General features: G+C 36.6%; 1 protein-coding gene across 1 annotated transcript; it reads right to left on the reverse strand.

Moving 5' to 3' along the window:
- Positions 1 to 3,163: 3,163 nt before the first annotated feature.
- On the reverse strand, positions 3,164 to 10,768 carry LOC125245778 (lactase-phlorizin hydrolase-like). Its single transcript, XM_048156521.1, has 12 exons — positions 9,987 to 10,768; positions 9,258 to 9,903; positions 7,422 to 8,978; positions 6,945 to 7,213; positions 6,564 to 6,854; positions 6,272 to 6,470; positions 5,952 to 6,154; positions 5,759 to 5,865; positions 5,531 to 5,662; positions 4,239 to 4,462; positions 3,907 to 4,141; positions 3,164 to 3,826 (listed from the first exon to the last, which is right to left on the reverse strand). The coding sequence occupies exons 1-11, from the start codon at positions 10,740 to 10,742 to the stop codon at positions 3,915 to 3,917; spliced, it is 4,611 nt and encodes a 1,536-aa protein (XP_048012478.1). The 5' UTR covers positions 10,743 to 10,768; the 3' UTR covers positions 3,164 to 3,826; positions 3,907 to 3,914.
- Positions 10,769 to 17,159: the final 6,391 nt, after the last annotated feature.

Here is a 17,159-nt window from a genome sequence, read left to right on the forward strand (position 1 = left end):
TAAAAACATCATCAAAGTAGTCCATGTGACATCAGTGGGTTAGTTAGAAGTTTTTGAAGCATCGAAAATACATTTTGGTCCAAAAATAACAAAAACTACAACTTTATTCAGCATTGTCTTCTCTTCCGGGTCTGTTGTCAATCCGCGTTCACGACTCCACAGTGACGCTGCTTGTGACAGCGGTTGCTGCTGTGTAGGAGCTTCTTCCATCGCTCTTAGTTCTTTGTCCGTGTATTCGGGTTCAAATAAATATGGCTGAGCAAAAAAATGCAAGTCTTCCTCTGTGTCGAAATCCTTAGACATGTTTGCGAAGGTTGTTTTGTTTACAGCGTGCGTCTCCCTCAGACTGTAAATGATAGGGCTTAGAATCGATTCCAAAAAGAATTGATTCCTCGATTCCGAGACGTTGGGAATTGAGAGGCGATTCCAAAGGTTGGAATCAATTCCATTAAGGGGAATCGACTCCTCTTTAATATTTTTTTTTTTAACACAAATCGCGGCCTGTAGCTGATTTCATTTGTCAACACAATCATGTCACATGTAAAGAAATAAAGTATGGCACGGTAAGACGCGACAATGTTAGACAGTGTTGGTATTAAAAAAAAAAAAAAAAAAAAAGAATCGAAAATAACAGTGAGGAATCGATTCCAGAAACAGGAATCGGAATAGATTCCAAAAAATCCGGAATCGAACAGCCCTAGTAAATGAAGCTCGGGCGCACCAGATAACACGTCAGCAGCGTCACTGCGGAGTCGTGAACGCAGATTGACAATAGACCTGGAAGAGAAGACAATGCTGAATAAAATCGTAGTTTTTGTTATTTTTGGACCAAAATGTATTTTCGATGCTTCAACAAATTCTAACTGACCCTCTGATGTCACATGGACTACTTTGATGATGTTTTTATTACCTTTCTGGACATGGACAATCTACCGTACCTACATTTTCAATGGAGGGACAGAAAGCTCTCGGACTAAATCTAAAATATCTTAAACTGTGTTCCGAAGATGAAAGGAGGTCTTACGGGTTTGGAACGACATGAGGGTGAGTCATTAATGACATCATTTTCATTTTTGGGTGAACTAACCCTTTAACACTGGGTTAGTTGAACTGGTTAAATAGTCTAATGCAGAGAGCCAGGGTAAATTCTGCATGAGACTTTTAAATCCTAATTTGGCATTGTATTTTTAACTTTGAAATAAGCACATTTATGCCTCGTTTCACAGACAGGGCTTAGATTAAGCCAAGATTAGGCTTTAGTTCAATTAAGGCATTTAAGTAGCTTTTAGAAACGTGTCTTAGAAAGAAAAAAAATATATATATATATAAACATTACTAGTGTGCATCTTGAGACAACAATGGCACTGACCTATTTTAAAATATAATAGCTTTCAGTTAAAACAGCTCAAACATGTATTTTAGGCAGGGAAAATGGGGGATAAAGTTTAAAATATATTTTTTGTTCATGTGCTCAATAAGTAACTGTAGTCAATAATATATATTGTAATAACTGGCAGTTTTTCTATAGAACGTGAGAGACTGACCAGAGCTAGGCTAGTCTATTAATTTTTTACTGAGTTAATTGTTAGTGAAATAAAAGACCATGAGTGTCTCTGAGAGTACAAAACAGACAGAATAGACCAGCAGGAGGCAGTACCATCCTCTTTTTCTTTTTATTCTGAACACAAAGTAAGTATTACACAATAAAGGCCATATCGCTTAGTCCCTCCCCTACACATCTCTCTCCATGACGGTGAGAGCCACACTTTTTACATAACAAGGCAGTAAATGAACCAAACCCACCTGAACTAACTTGAACATAAACACACATAACTTTTCTAATGCAAAAACCCAACCGTCTTGCTTAATGCATAAATCAACTCCAAACAAACAAATACTCATAATGCACCTGGCTGCTAGCTTACTGCTGGGTCATTACAATATTATTAAATCGGCAACATTTTACAATAAAGGTATGTACTACAGTAATACTTGAATTAATATTTACTTCAACATGAACCAATGAAGAGCTATCCTATGATGACTGGAGTCATATGGATTCATATGTGAATAACAGCTGCCTAGAAGGGATAGTTCACCCAAAACTGAAAATTATCCCATGATTTACTCACCCTCAAGCCATCAAGATGTATATGACTATCTTCTTTCAGATGAACACAAAATATCCTGGCTCTTCCAAGCTTTTTAATGCCAGTGAATGGCGCTCATAATTTTGAAACCCAAAAAAGTGCACCCATCCATCAGGGGGTTAATAAAGGCCTTCTGAAGCAAAGCGATGGGTTTTTGTAAAAAAAAAATAAATAAATAAAAAATCCATATTTAAAACTAATTCAAATTCAAGCTCCTCTTCTTTTATATCAAAATCCTCTGATATTTCTCTTTTAGACTTCTAATTCGTGACTTTTTTTCTTCTTTTTTTTTGCTCTATCCTATGCACTTCTGCATTTGTCAATGCGTCAGGTGGTCAGAGATTACTCTTTTGGCATAAGTTGATTTGCATAGGCCGTCTGCTGGAAGTTAGTTATTTTAGTTTATAAAGATATAAATCTTTTACAATAGTTGGATGCACTTTTTTGGACTTCAAAATAAGAAGAGCCATTCACTACCAATATAAAGTTTGGAAGAACAAGGATATTTTATAACTCTGATTGTGTTCATCTGAAAGAAGAAAGTCATTTACTCCTAGGATGGCTTGAGGCTAAGTAAATCATGGGATAATTTTCAGTTTTGGGTGAACTATCCCTTTAACTACATTAGTACATGCTTGAGAGTTAATGCATTAATTAACATTTAGGGAAAAACTAAATTAATCTGGCTCCACTATTTGAACCGTCGACATCTCATGAATTATCAACAAGAAACGTGAACTAAGGTTGGGGAATGTTTGCTGGGATCATTAGCTCACTCTCCATGCAGACTTCGGTCATAATGATACCATACCTCCACTCTCTGGCTTTTTAAAAAGCGACACAACATCACTTTACTGGGCTGAATACTAGTTGAACTAGTACATGTGCATTTAATAGAAATTTTATGATAAATCATGAGCTGAATTTAGTAAGTAGTTAACAGTGAATGAATTGTGTGCCCCTTCAGGTAAAGTCATGACAGAATGAGTTGAAAAAAACAAAAACCAAAGTTAAAATTGATTTGTAGCCTTTTATTTTTTTATTTTCATAATTAAACATATACATTTCTGTAAAGACACCCATAAAGCACATTTACATGTAAAATAGGTTGTGTCCATAAGTTCATGTTAATCAAAACATAAAAATTTAAACAAAAATACAGTTAATTACTGTACATAACTTCCTGAAAAATCCCAATGTCACATAGATGCAAACATGTCTTTAATTATAAATACAGTTTACCAAAACAGTCAACATTTTTTAGATTAAAATGGCAGTTTTACTGTAGAAACATGAGAACACCTATAGTGTGCCACTAGTGATTAGACAGATTCTATGTAATTAATGGCTAAATAATCATGTGCCATTTCAATTATTTGTCACAGAGCTGAAGATTATATTACATTTTCAAGTATAACAATATTAACTCACATGTTTAATTCAAAGTCAGAGTACTTCTTATTTATTCTTATGGAGCCTGATTTAGTTTACCCCTAAATGTTAATTAATGCATTAACTCTCAAACATGTTTAGTCATAATTAAGGATAGCTCTTCATTGGTTAATGATTAGTTCATATCTTCATGTTCAGAATTTGTCAGTTTTCTCAAAGTCAGTGTGTCTCTACTGGACGTTTTTGATTCTTGAATCAGCATGGCACTTCCTGACCCAGAGTCGCTGTAAACCAGAAAGGAGTCAGTTTAGATAGATATAGATATAGATAGACAGACAGACAGATAGATAGACAGATATTGTACCTTCAGGTTTAACGAGCTTGACATTCATGACTTTCTCCTGGTCTTATGAATCCATTGCAGGTAACTATTTTAGCATAGTTCCAGACAGATTCCTTGGGAACACGTGGTAAAGCGGGATCTGATCGATTTACATAGAAAAAGCCAAATCTTTCTTCAAAACCTGCCCCCCATTCCACATTGTCCATTAGTGACCAGGCAGTGTAGCCACGGAGGTCCACACCATCCAGCAAACACGCTAAGGAATAAAATAAAAACAAACAATAATATTAAAAAGGCACGGAAATGCATCACAGAAATCTATTGTTTAATGCGGTCCTTTTCAAGCATTTTACCTTTCAGGGCCTGATTGATGTAGGTATTATAGTAGTGGATACGGTGGACGTCATTCAGATCTATTGGCCCTCGTTCTGATAAACCATTCTCTGTAACGTAAAGTGGAGGGTTTCCATATTCGTCTTTAATAAACTTCAGAATTTTTCGGAATCCCCCAGGAATTACTTTCAACCAGAAGGATCCAGATTCCAGCCATGTACGATCTGACTGAACTCCTACACCCCTGGAATAGATGGCAACATCATTTAAGTTTCAGTGTAAAATGTAACTATATTATTGCCCAACAATTGACAAAAATTTGGAAATATAAGTATGTCAAACTTTATCTGCATACATACAGAATTTACTCAGGGTGATAAATATTTTATATAGAAAATCTTGTTACAATATGTAAAATATATTACCACAAAGCACTAATCTACTAAATGTGACTATAAGGCATGAAGATGTTAAGATATTATATTCATTAACACCTTGGTTTTGTGATAAGATTTTTTTTATGGTACAAAAAAATGATCTTTTGAGCTGAAACTTCAGACACATTCTGGGGATATCTGAGACTTCTATTACATCTTGTAAAATGGGGCATAATAGGTCCACTTTGAAGGATTAGTTCACTTTCAAATAAAATTTTCCTGATAGTTTACTCACCCCCATGTCATCCAAGATGTCCATGTCTTTCTTTCTTCAGTCAAAAAGAAATTCATTCCAGGATTATACAAATGATCGCCTTCCAAGTCGTTCCACACTTTCATATTCTTCAAAAAGCTTATGCTGTATGTCCTACGCCTTCCCTATTCAACTTACGGAACAAACGCAGCGCCAGTTCAATTTTTTCCGTAAGTAGAATAGGGAAAGGCGTAGGACATACAGCGTAAGCTTTTTGAAGAATACGAAAGTGCGGTTTTGGCGGAGCCACTTGGAAGGCGATCATTTGTTTATATAAAGCATATACATTTAATTTTTTTTTAGAAAATGACTGATCGTTTCTCTAGATAAGACCCTTATTCCTCGTCTGGTATCGTTTAAAGCCCTTTGAAGCTGCACTGAAACTGTAATTTTGACCTTCAACCATTTGGTGCCCATTGAAGTCCACTATAAGAAGAATAATCCTGGAATGTTTTCATCAAAAACCTTAATTTCTTTTCGACTGAACAAAGAAGGACATAGACATCTTGGATGACATGGGGTGAGTAAATTATCAGAAAAATTTTATTTGAAAGTGGACTAATCCTTTAAACAAATTGGAGCTGAAACAGAATGACTATATGGAATAAAACTAAAAGGCTACCTGTCTGCATCATAGTCCTCGAAGTCTTTGTAGTCCAAGTAATGGACTAAGACAGAGGTGTAGTGGTTGAATCCAAAGTAATCATGAGTACCCTTAATCCTTGCTACTTCTTCAGGGGTAAATTCTGGAAGCCTGAAAAGATGTAACAAAGTAAAAGCATTTATAAGCACTAAAACTTTTGAAAACAAAGCTTTAAATGGCTCAAAAACAAGATATCATATGAATTACCTTGACTGAGGTCGGCCAGCTGCTAAACTTCTCTCTCGAATTCTGTTTTTCATTACTTCAGGGTAATCTCCATTGAACACAGGATGAGCAAACCAACCCAGCATGAACTGTTTCAAGAAGAGCAGTGGCTTATTGTTTATTTATGCACATGGTTACACACTGTTCAATGAATGGTTGAATTGCAGATCTGTACCTGAACATAACGCTCGGCAGCATCCACATCTTCCTGTTTGTATGGGTTTCTTGGATAACCCCAGTCAGAGTTTAGAGTAATGCTAATAACGCCACCTTGTGTTGCACGATACTTGTCATTATACAGATGCCAGGCCTCAGCATGAGCCTTGATGAGGTTGTGTGCCGCAACATATGGTGCAGTGGCTGGTCTGGAATTTATACCTAGACACAGATAGACAATCAATAACCTTATTTTGCTTTATTAACTGATCATTTTTGTAAAATATGATTTAGCCTACCAATATTAGTGTAAAATAAAAGTATAATGGCGAATGATACCTGGTGCTGCATTTCCATAGCCATATCCTGCCAAGGCAGCATTGAGGGGTTCATTTAAAGTGATCCAGAACTTTACTCTGTCCCCCAGACTGTTAAATACAACATCAGCAAAGTCTCTGAACCTTTCGACAACAGTCTCATTCTCCCAGCCACCAACATCCTGGAGTGCTTGTGGGAGATCCCAGTGGTACAAGGTCACCTGCCAGATCAAAATGATTCATAGACTGTCAGAATTTGGTCAAAATCATTTAGGTTACCAGAGGGGATGCAAATTATTTCAAAAATAGTCTACCTGTGGCTGGATATTGGCTGCCACAAGTGCATCTACAAGCCTATTATAGTAGTTGAGTCCAACTTCATTAATTTTCCTGGTTGTTCCATCTGGCAAAATTCTGGGCCATGAAACAGACAATCGGTAGTGGCCGACCTTCAGTTTTTTGATAATTTCGATATCGTCAGCGATCCTGTTGTAGCTGTCACAGGCAATGTCACCGTTGTCGTTATTAGATATTTTTGAAGGAGTGTGTGCATATTTATCCCAAATACTGAGACCTTTTCCATCTGCTCTCCAGGCGCCCTCTATCTGTGGTGTTGGAGCATAACATGAAACAAATTTTTAAGCAAATATATAATTAAAAAAAAACATTAATGAATTTGATGAAATGGATTGTACCTGATATGCAGCTGTTGCTGTGCTCCACATAAATCCCTCTGGGAATTGTGCGTATAACGTTTCTTCCTCCTCTGTCATTGGAAAGCCATTATTTTTTATTATATCAAATAAGAGGTGAGCTGAGCGCTTTGGAGTTCTTGGGCGACTTGAGAGTCCAAAGTTCACATGGTGAAGTCCATAGCTTGGATAGTAGCCATTTAGCCACTCAAAAGAGTCCATCAGAGAGCTAGCAATATAACCCTTAATACGTACTCCGTCCAGGTTGTGCGCTAAAAAGACAATACATGTAAATGTGTTAAATGTACAGTTTACTTTTTTATAATATCATTTTTTAATATAGCTGATTTTAGTGCAAAATTTTAGTGCAAATTTATTGATAAATTATAATTCGTACATAAAAACATTTATAAGTATATTTTACAGACAAATACGCATTGTGTACACACTGTCAGTGATTCAGAACAATTGTTAACATACCTTTAAGAGCCTCATCAACATAAGTCTTCAGAAAGAATATTCGTTCAGTGTCATCAACCGTCATGGCAGGGCTTGTAGCTACACCATTTTCTGTTATATAAATCTCAGGGTTTCCATACTCTTCCTTTAACCAGTTCAGAAGTCTTCTGAGTCCATAAGAAACAGCTTTCTGGTCTTGAACAGCGGTATTTTCAGAGCCTTCTGGAAAGTCCTTCTCAACGTCCTGGTCAGTCAGATAAGACACAACTTCAAGTGTGCTGGTCACATGGCGCACAACTTTGGTTGTGTATGTGTTAATGCAGAATACATCAGCTGTTCCTTGAATAAAGGCTTTTTCTTCATCAGTAAAAGAAGGCAAGCGGGATTCTGTCAAGCCTTGAAGTTCGCTCTTGTCGCTAACCTGAATCTTCATGGCGTCAGGGTAGTCACCATTTTTAAATATGGGATGTGCAAACCAGCCTAGTTGGAACTGAAGGGCTCGATCAGCTGCCACCACCTCTCGAGGGATGTTGACGTCTAGGGGTTCTGCCCATTCAGCATTTAGACTAATGGATACGAGACCTCCTTGAGATGCCCTGTATTTCTCATCATAGGTGTGATATGCTTGTGCATGAGCTTTCAGAAGGTTGTGTGCAACCCTGTATGGAGCATCTCCGGGTTGCTGCACGTTAGGTGGAATCTGACCTAGACCATATCCGGACCATGCAATTGTCTGGGGTTCATTAAATGTGATCCAAAACTTCACCCTGTCTCCAAATGTTGCATAACAGAAGTCACAATATTCGTTGAATATGTTAATCAATTCAGGGTTGTCCCAACCATTGATGTTCTGTAAAGCCTGTGGCAGGTCCCAATGGTAGAGAGTCACCATGGGTGTGATACCGTTTGCCAGGAGACCATCAATGAGCCTGTTGTAGTAGTCCACTCCTTTCTGATTAAGAGAAGATTTACGGCCACTGGGAAAAATTCGAGACCATGACAAGGAGAATCTATAAGTCTTCACTTTAAGGGCTCTCAACATGTATAGATCCTCATCTATTTTATTGTAGCTGTCACATGCAACATTACCATTTTCATTGTTTGGGATAGCACCAGGTTTTTGAGTAAAAGTATCCCAAACACTTGGTCCTTTTCCATCTGCATTCCAGCCACCTTCAACTTGATATGCTGAAGATGAGACGCCCCATTGGAATCCCTCTGAAAATGTTCCATAGTGATAAAGCTGTCTCTGAAACTTGGTCTGAGGGGAGAACTTTTGCCAAACAACCTTGGATTTTGAAGGAACTTCAGATGGTGGCAGACTAGGTAGTCTTGTGCTCTCAATTTTATTTCCATAGATTTGCATCTTAGGGCTTGCTGCAGTCTCAGCAAATCCATTACTCTCAATCACTTTTGAATAGTAATATGCTGATGCTTTGGGGACTCTTGGCCTGTCAGGATCTTCAAAGTTCACATAGTGCAATCCAAATCGATGAGTGTAGCCTTGAGGACCCTCAAAACTATCCATAAGAGACTGGACTGTAAATCTCTGGATGACAACACCATCCAAATGCACAGCTGTAGCAGAAAGAAGTAGTTAGTAGATAGTGATCTTGTAGTCTGATGTTAAGGTTTGTCAAGAGTTTTGTTATATTGCTAGAAATTTTTTTTAAGGTCAGTCTGTGTCAGATCTGATGTTGTTGGTGACCTAAAACTAAGGTCTGTAAAATTAACATTTCCATATAACAATTCATAATTTCCAAGGATTTAGGTCACCAACTTACTGATTTCACACAGACTGACCTGTTATCACTAAAATATTGATATAATCATAGTTTTAAAATTCAAAATACTTACCTTTCATTGCTTCATTAATGTAAGCTTTGAGATAGTCCACACGCTGATTGTCATTGAACACATCACCAATGAACTCAGTTGGCATTCCATTTCCTGTGATATAGATGGGCACCTTTGTGATGGATGTGTACTCTAAAAAGATGTAGTTCAATAACCGCCGAAGCCCCCACGGAACAGACTGGATCTGATCAGAAGCTGTGGAGGGCCATGTGGGGTCAGTATGAGCCTGGAAGTCTCCAACATTATTGGGTCCAGCATCACATCTACCCAAGCTCTCGCTAACCTGTCGGGAAGTGTGGTGGTTAAGTCCGAAGAAATCAGCTGTGCCTCGGATTCTTTGTTTCTCAGCCTCAGTGAAGGTGGGGAGTCTTGCCAGCTCTATACCACAGTCACTTTTCTTTTTCTCTATTTGTTGCCTCAGCAGGGCAGGGTAGTCTCCATCTACAAATATAGGGTGAGCAAACCAGCCCAGCATGAAATTCAGATAGCGCTCAGCTGCTGCTACATCCTGATTACTTGAGGGATTTTTTGGCTCTGCCCAATCAGAGTTAAGAGCAATGCCCACTTTTCCATTGTACAGTTTCCTGTAATTATCATTATAAATATGCCAGGCTTCAGCATGCGATTTCAGAATATTGTGCGTCACCTGCGAAAACAAGCAAAACATTGTCAGTGTACACTTTCTAAAATCATAAAATAGACAGTACTTTGTCTGAATGATAAACATACCTGGTAAGAGGCTATTATTGGGCTTTTCACACGTGGGGGATGTTCCCCTGTTCCATACCCCAAGTTGCTCACTGCCCAAGGGCTGCCGAAAGTGATCCATGTTTTGACTCTGTCTCCATAATGAGAGAAGCAAAAGTCAGAAAATTCTTTGAAAGCTTCCACAATAGAGTCGTCATTCCAGCCTCCTGCGTCCTGCAGAGCTTGGGGAAGGTCCCAATGATGCAGGGTAACAGTGGGCTCAATGCCTGATTCTAGAAGTGTGTTAATCAATTTGTCATAATAAGCAACCCCCTCGTCAACCAAACTTTCTTTCCGTCCAGTGGGGAAAATGCGAGCCCAGGAAATTGAGAACTGATAATTAGGTACCATCATGCCCCTAAGCACATACACATCATAGTCCACCTTGTTATAACTATCACAGGCCAAATCAGTGGTCTGGTTTTGAAAGACTTGACCCTCATGGCTAAAACGATCCCATATGGTCTCACCCTTCCCGTGTTCAGCCCATCCGCCCTCTACTTTGAAACTCTCACTGGAGATAGACCATTCAAAACCAACTGGGAATGAGCCACTCAGAAACTTATCACGCTCAGCTTCAGTTTGACTTTTGAATTTCTCCCAGACCTTCTGATATGAGATTGCAGAAGCTGATTTCTGATGGACAGGATTCCTGAACTTCCGTGGTTTTGCATTACTGGAGCTCCAAAAAACAGCCACTAAGAGACTAAGAGAGAGAAATCCCTCTACAACCTTCATGATGACAGTTGCAAGTGGGGAAGAGTGTGGAAAGCTTTTTATAATCACCACTGCTGTCAGTTATACAATAGTTATACAATCAGTTATACAAGAGTGTCAATTATACAATCATATAAATTATACAATCATGCAGATTAACTTTAATCCAACTAGTGATACAGTTTATGGCAGTCATTAAGGGTGTATTCACACCTTGGGTGCGGACACCAACAACCGTACCGAGACCTAACTGAAGAGGTGGGCTTGGTCCGGCCAAGACCACCTCTTCAGTTAGGTCTCGGTACGGTTGTTTCCAAACAAACTCTTTTATGGTTCTCTGCTTGAGAATTTCTGTCCAATGAATGGATAACCCTAGCACACATGTGGTTTTGTTTACAAATTTTGGTTCACTTGCAAAAAGGGAAGTGTGAAAGTGAACCACTCCAAAAAAAAAAAAAAAAAATTTATTTGGTCCGGACCAAAGCAAGTGAACTAGGGGACCTTTCCTGGTGTAAATACACCCTAAGGGTGTGTTCACACTTGTTGTTCAGTTCGTTTGGTCCGGACCAAAGAAGGGAAAAAAAAAACATTTAGTCCTGGTCCGATTAGCATTCAGATTGGCAATTTTATCATTGAACCAAAAGATACCGAACCTAAAGGCATAGGGATGCATTCACAACCTGATTGGTCAGATTTTATAACATATTGCCTATTTTGAGACGGAACTTACTGAACATCCAAAACAATGCTGTGTCCTGAGGTAAATGCTCTCGTTGTGTGTGCGTATCCTGCATATGATGGTATTTTGACCAGCTGGGAACTCGTGAAGAACTTATAAAATGTGTAAAGGAGTCAAAACAGTGGCAGGAATCCCTCTGTCACACACACAAACAATCTGCTTGTGGAGACGCAAGCGTCTGATGCCTGTCATGGGCAAATTCGCGACTATGATGAAAAAAGTATATTCGTGAGGATTCTGTCATTTTTAGGGTCTTACCTTCCTGTTTTTGGTTCGTTTACATGTCTTTGGTCCGTGTTGCGTTCATATATCATTCAAACCGCACCAGAATTAGTTTGGAAGCGGACCGAGACCCATCTTTTCAGCGGTCTCGGTCCGCTTGTTTTGTGCGCACCAGGGTTCGGATGGCAGCGTTCACATGTTCAAATGAACCACACTAACAGAGCAATCGCACCAGGGTTCATTTTAATCGAACCAAACATGACAGGTGTGAACGCACCCTCACACTGGCTTTCTAAAGATGACAAACCTCAATTGATTGGTCGGCTTTTATTACATATATTTCACATCAGAACTTACCAAACATCCAAAACAATGCTGTGTGCTGGGATAAATGTGCTCATTGTATGTGCTTAGCCTACATATGATGGTATTTTGACCAGCTGAGAACTTGTGAAGATCTTATAAAATGTGTAAAGAAGCCAAAAAAGTGACAAGAATCCCTCCATCACAAACATAAACAAAAATCTGCGGTTCTGCCTGTACCGAACTGTGATGTAAAAAAACAGGTATGCGTGAGCATTCTGTCCTTTTTAGTGTCGCATCTTGTGACATCATGTCCTGTTTTTGGTTAGTTTGCATGTCTTTGGTCTGTGTTGTGTTCATATTTTTTTCAAACCGCACCAGAGTTTCAGAGGGCCCAAATTTTCAGAGGTCTCGGTCCACTTGTTTTGACATTTGAGAGATGTCTGACCCTATATTGACTGCCTTTGCAACGACCACTTTGACACTTCAAAAAGTCCATAAGGAGATGGGAAAAATAATCCTTATGAATCGAGCGGTTTAGTCCAAATTCCAAAGAGTCCAAAGAGACTTAATCACTTTTTATGATGAATAGATTTAATTTAGGCTTTTACTCACATGTAGACAACAGAGAATTTGGACTAAACCGCTTGACTCATATGGATTAGTTTTCCAATTTTTGAAGCATCAAAGTGTTCGTTGCAAATCAGTCAACAGAGAGACAGAAATCTCTCAGATTTCAATAAAAAGATCTGTATTTGTGTTTCGAAGATTAACAAAATCTTACTAGTTTGAAATTATATGAGGGTGAGCATAATTAATGACATAATTTTCATTTTGGGTGAACTAACCCTTTAAAACAAAAACTTTTTTTTTGTCCTCACTTAAACATTCACTTAATGAAATCAATCCTTTCCATTTGTGCTAAACTTGTTGTGAAACAAATGTCTTGTGAAGTAATTGTGACGTCCATTAGTTATGCCTATCAAACACAAAAGAGAGATAACAGAAGATAACAACAGATTCATTGCACGTAGAGATATTTATTCTTATCTAACAAACCTTATATTGTAAAATCAATATTCAAGTACCTTGTACTAGAGCGGTTAGGGGATGGATTAATGGGATGCATTGTGATAGATTTTCCTGTGAAGCTCTCAGTTGCTAAAGATGATTTATCAAATAAAAAAAAATGGATACATTCAAGATCACAGGTTGATCAATAAAGCTTTTTCAATGGCTGACACGGATACCAATATCTAAAGAAGCTTTATTAAAGAATTTATTAATTTTCTGAGTTAGTCCTGGCTGCAGATAAACTCTTAATTGTTTGGGGATTTTAATGTCCATGAAGATAATGAAAAAGATGCATTAATACTGGCATTTAGAGACATTCTTAACACTACTGGGACTCCCAATAACACACTCATTGTCGTGATCATACTTTAGATTTAATATTAACACATGAAAAATATATAGTAAAATTATGTAATGCATTGCATAATAATAAAAAGTATGTTAGTAGGACATTTCTCTCCAAACATAATTCTCAGATAATGGATAAGGTTTGTATGAAGTGAGACAATGGCATTACATCACCACCCACGTTCATTAAAATTATTTAACACATTCAAACATTAAAATTAATGTTTTAATAAATTCAATAACAAAAGAATTGGCTATTTTAATAATATTAGACCGCTAGACTGTATTTTGCACAGACAGAAAATCTATTACTATCTATAACCATCATAAAAATGTAAGTGTTAACATAAAAGATTTTAAGTGAAAGGAAGAGAGAAGGACAGAGATCTACTATTCAAAATTACAGAATATGTTATTTAGAAACCTAAATAAAATGTTCCACAAGCATCCATCTTGCATCTAGTGATACGACATTTCATACTTCTTTTTGATCATTTACTTTTATATTACTGGCAAAATACAGTGGATTTCACTTAACAATGTCGTATGGTAAATGCTACTAGAGGGAGTTGTATGATGTGGGAACTGGTATGCATGTAAGAAAAGAGGATATTTTTGAACATGCAGTGCTAGTAAAGAAACCTTGTGAGTTACTTGAATGTGATATCTCCTGATTTACTACACAACAACTTCCATTTGTAATTGCATAACATAAAAAATGTTGTCTATCAATAAAACTAAATAAATAGGGATATCTATCAAAGTAACTGTAACAGCTGCTGTTTATGAGAAAAAAAAAATCAATCTTATTTTCAATGTGTAAAGATGTTGAGCTCTAATATTTAAAATTATACTTTTTATACTGGTTTACATATATATATATATATATATATATATATATATATATATATATATATATATATATATATATATATATATATGAAAATGAGACATTGCCTCCCTATATCCACTGATGTTGCTCTTGGACAGTCTAAAAATGTAATGGTTCACACATATTTGATCTCATATTTTGCAATTATATATATATATATATATATATATATATATATATATATAATCACCCTGGACCACAAAACTGGTCATAAATCGCACGGGGAACAAGATACATAGTATGGGTCAAAATTATAATTTTTTCTTTTCTGACAAAAATAATTAGGATATTAGGTAAAGATCCATAAAATATATATATATATATATATATATATATATATATATATATATATATATATATATATATATATATACACACACTTATATAAACAAAAATTATTCTGTGGTGGAGTAAATACTACAGAAAAAACAAATGTAATTTCTACATGAGAAAGTTAGTTCAGGCAAGAATTGAAAAAAAACCCCCCAGTAAATTCTATATTAGTACTCAATTCAAGCATGTAGAAATTAAAGCATAAATTTCAACGATATAAAATTAAGTAAAACCTACTCAACTTTTCTGATACTGGTGTTCTCATCATGCACTGGGGCATTAATAATTAATAATGTGTTTTTACATTGTACATTTGTACATTTACATTTACATTGTAGCTTGGAAGCTTTACGAATCTTTTGTTCCGAATCAGTGGTTCGGAGCCTGTATCAAACTGCCAAAGTCACGCCCCCCAGTGGTGAACCATTGAAATTTCTAAACACTTATGATGCAACGAAGCCTCCTTTACTGAAATCACATGACTTTGGCACTCCAAACCACTGATTCAAAACAAAAGATTCGTAAGCTTCATGAAGCAGTGTTTCATCAATAGATAATTTTGAAATAAAGTCGTTATTTTATTTTGTTGGTGCACAAAAAGTATTCTCGTCGCTTTATAATGTTAAGGTTGAACCACTGTAGTCACATGAATATGTCTTTAGTAACTTTCTGGGCATCTGAAAGTGTTAATTGTCTTGCTGGCTATGCAGGCCTCACTGAGCCATTAGATTTTATCAAAAATATCTTAATTTGTATTCCAAAGATGTTCAATATATATATATATATATATATATATATGTATGTGTGTTTGTGTGTTTCATTTTTGCACTTCTCATCCAAAATTTTTAAGGAGACCCTTCCACTAGAAAAAATCCTGCACATATGCTGTGTGGTCCACAAAAATAATAACAATTATAAAAACACAATATTAAATTTACCAATATAAACATCATATATAAATATACACAGTTTACGCTATTAAGTTGTTTATCAAATAATATAAGGTAATGATTAAAAAAGTAATAATTTTCAGATAGCCAAGGTGTTTTGAGGCTGCATACATTCATAACATTATGTGCAAACTGATTGTAAATATCTAAAAAATAATGCACATGATGGTAATTTACACTCTTTTTCCAAACATGAACACAATTATTAAACATCTAACATTTAAATGTAAGTTCAGCAAATTAGCATTGCATAAGTGTTTAAATGCGTCATTGATTTTCTGGATCTCTTTATCATCATTTATTTATTATCACCATTTATTTATTACAGGTCATTCACATGTAAATGTTTACTTGATAACGCCCTTTCATCAGAATCTTTCGACTGACAAGAAGCAGATGAAAGTAAACCTTGAGCTTAAGTAACACATGATCACAACATCCCGTTCCCTCATTTCAAGGTTATGTCAGCAACAGGTGATGTTCCTGATTTCAGTAGCTTCGTCCCAATTCAGGGGAGGCATCCTTTGAAGGCCGCATTTGAAAGCTGATAGTGTCACAGCAAAAAAAAGGGAAATATTGCATTTGGAAAATAACTATTACAGCAGTTGTACAGAGACACATGTCCTATAACAATGTCTCCCCAGTGCTAAAACACAGCAGGGAAAACTACCGGACCTAGTTGAACACCAGTGTTTCAGAGTAAATGGGTTGATTTAAGAGACAAAAAAGTAGAAAAAGGATCTGCACTTTATGAATAAGGCAAAGGTTCTCCAACTGTATTACGCTTCAAAGACATGCAGAAAGGTGCTATATGGTGCAGTGCAAAACCTTTCTTAGGTTAACTTTTCATCAGTGACACATGATTGCAGATACATATCTGTGTCCATTTAGGCACAATAAATACTAGAACAGTCATTATCACATATAGGCTTCAAAAAAGTTGCAGTTATATGTTTATGTCATAATTATGTCTATGTCAAATAGTTTAGTTTAGTTTATTTATTTAACAGGGACCACGCACAACACAAATGTTGTGGCAGAGTTAGCTAAACAGCTACGGTAGGACGTAGTTAGAGTACATAAAATTGCAGCACTCCATTACAATCCATCAATCACAATATCACAGATTACAATATCAAATCAGAAAAAAAAAAAAAAAAAAAAATCCAAATTAATGATCACATGATTGATTTTTCTTAAGCCATATATTCTCTAACATGAACAAGCACTGAATTCCATCTTTCTGCTGCACTAAATGAGAAAGCTGACTGTCCAAAGGCTGAAAGTGAAAATTCCGTCATTTATTACTCACCCTCATGTCATTCGACACCCATAAGACCTTCGTTCATCTTCAGGACACAAATTAAGATATTTTTGATGAAATCCATTGGCTCAGTGAGGCCATCATCAGTGGTCAAATCAGTGGTTTGGAGCATGTATCAAACTGCCAAAGTCACGTGATTTCAATAAAGGAGGCTTCGTTACATCGTAAGTGTTTCTAAATTTTAATAGATCACGTGACCGCTCTGAACCACTGATTCGAAAGATTTGTAAAGCTTCGAAGCTTCATGAAGCAG

This window comes from Megalobrama amblycephala, linkage group LG14 (genome assembly GCF_018812025.1).
Source record: "Megalobrama amblycephala isolate DHTTF-2021 linkage group LG14, ASM1881202v1, whole genome shotgun sequence".
In the NCBI taxonomy this organism is placed as follows: Eukaryota; Metazoa; Chordata; class Actinopteri; order Cypriniformes; family Xenocyprididae; genus Megalobrama; species Megalobrama amblycephala.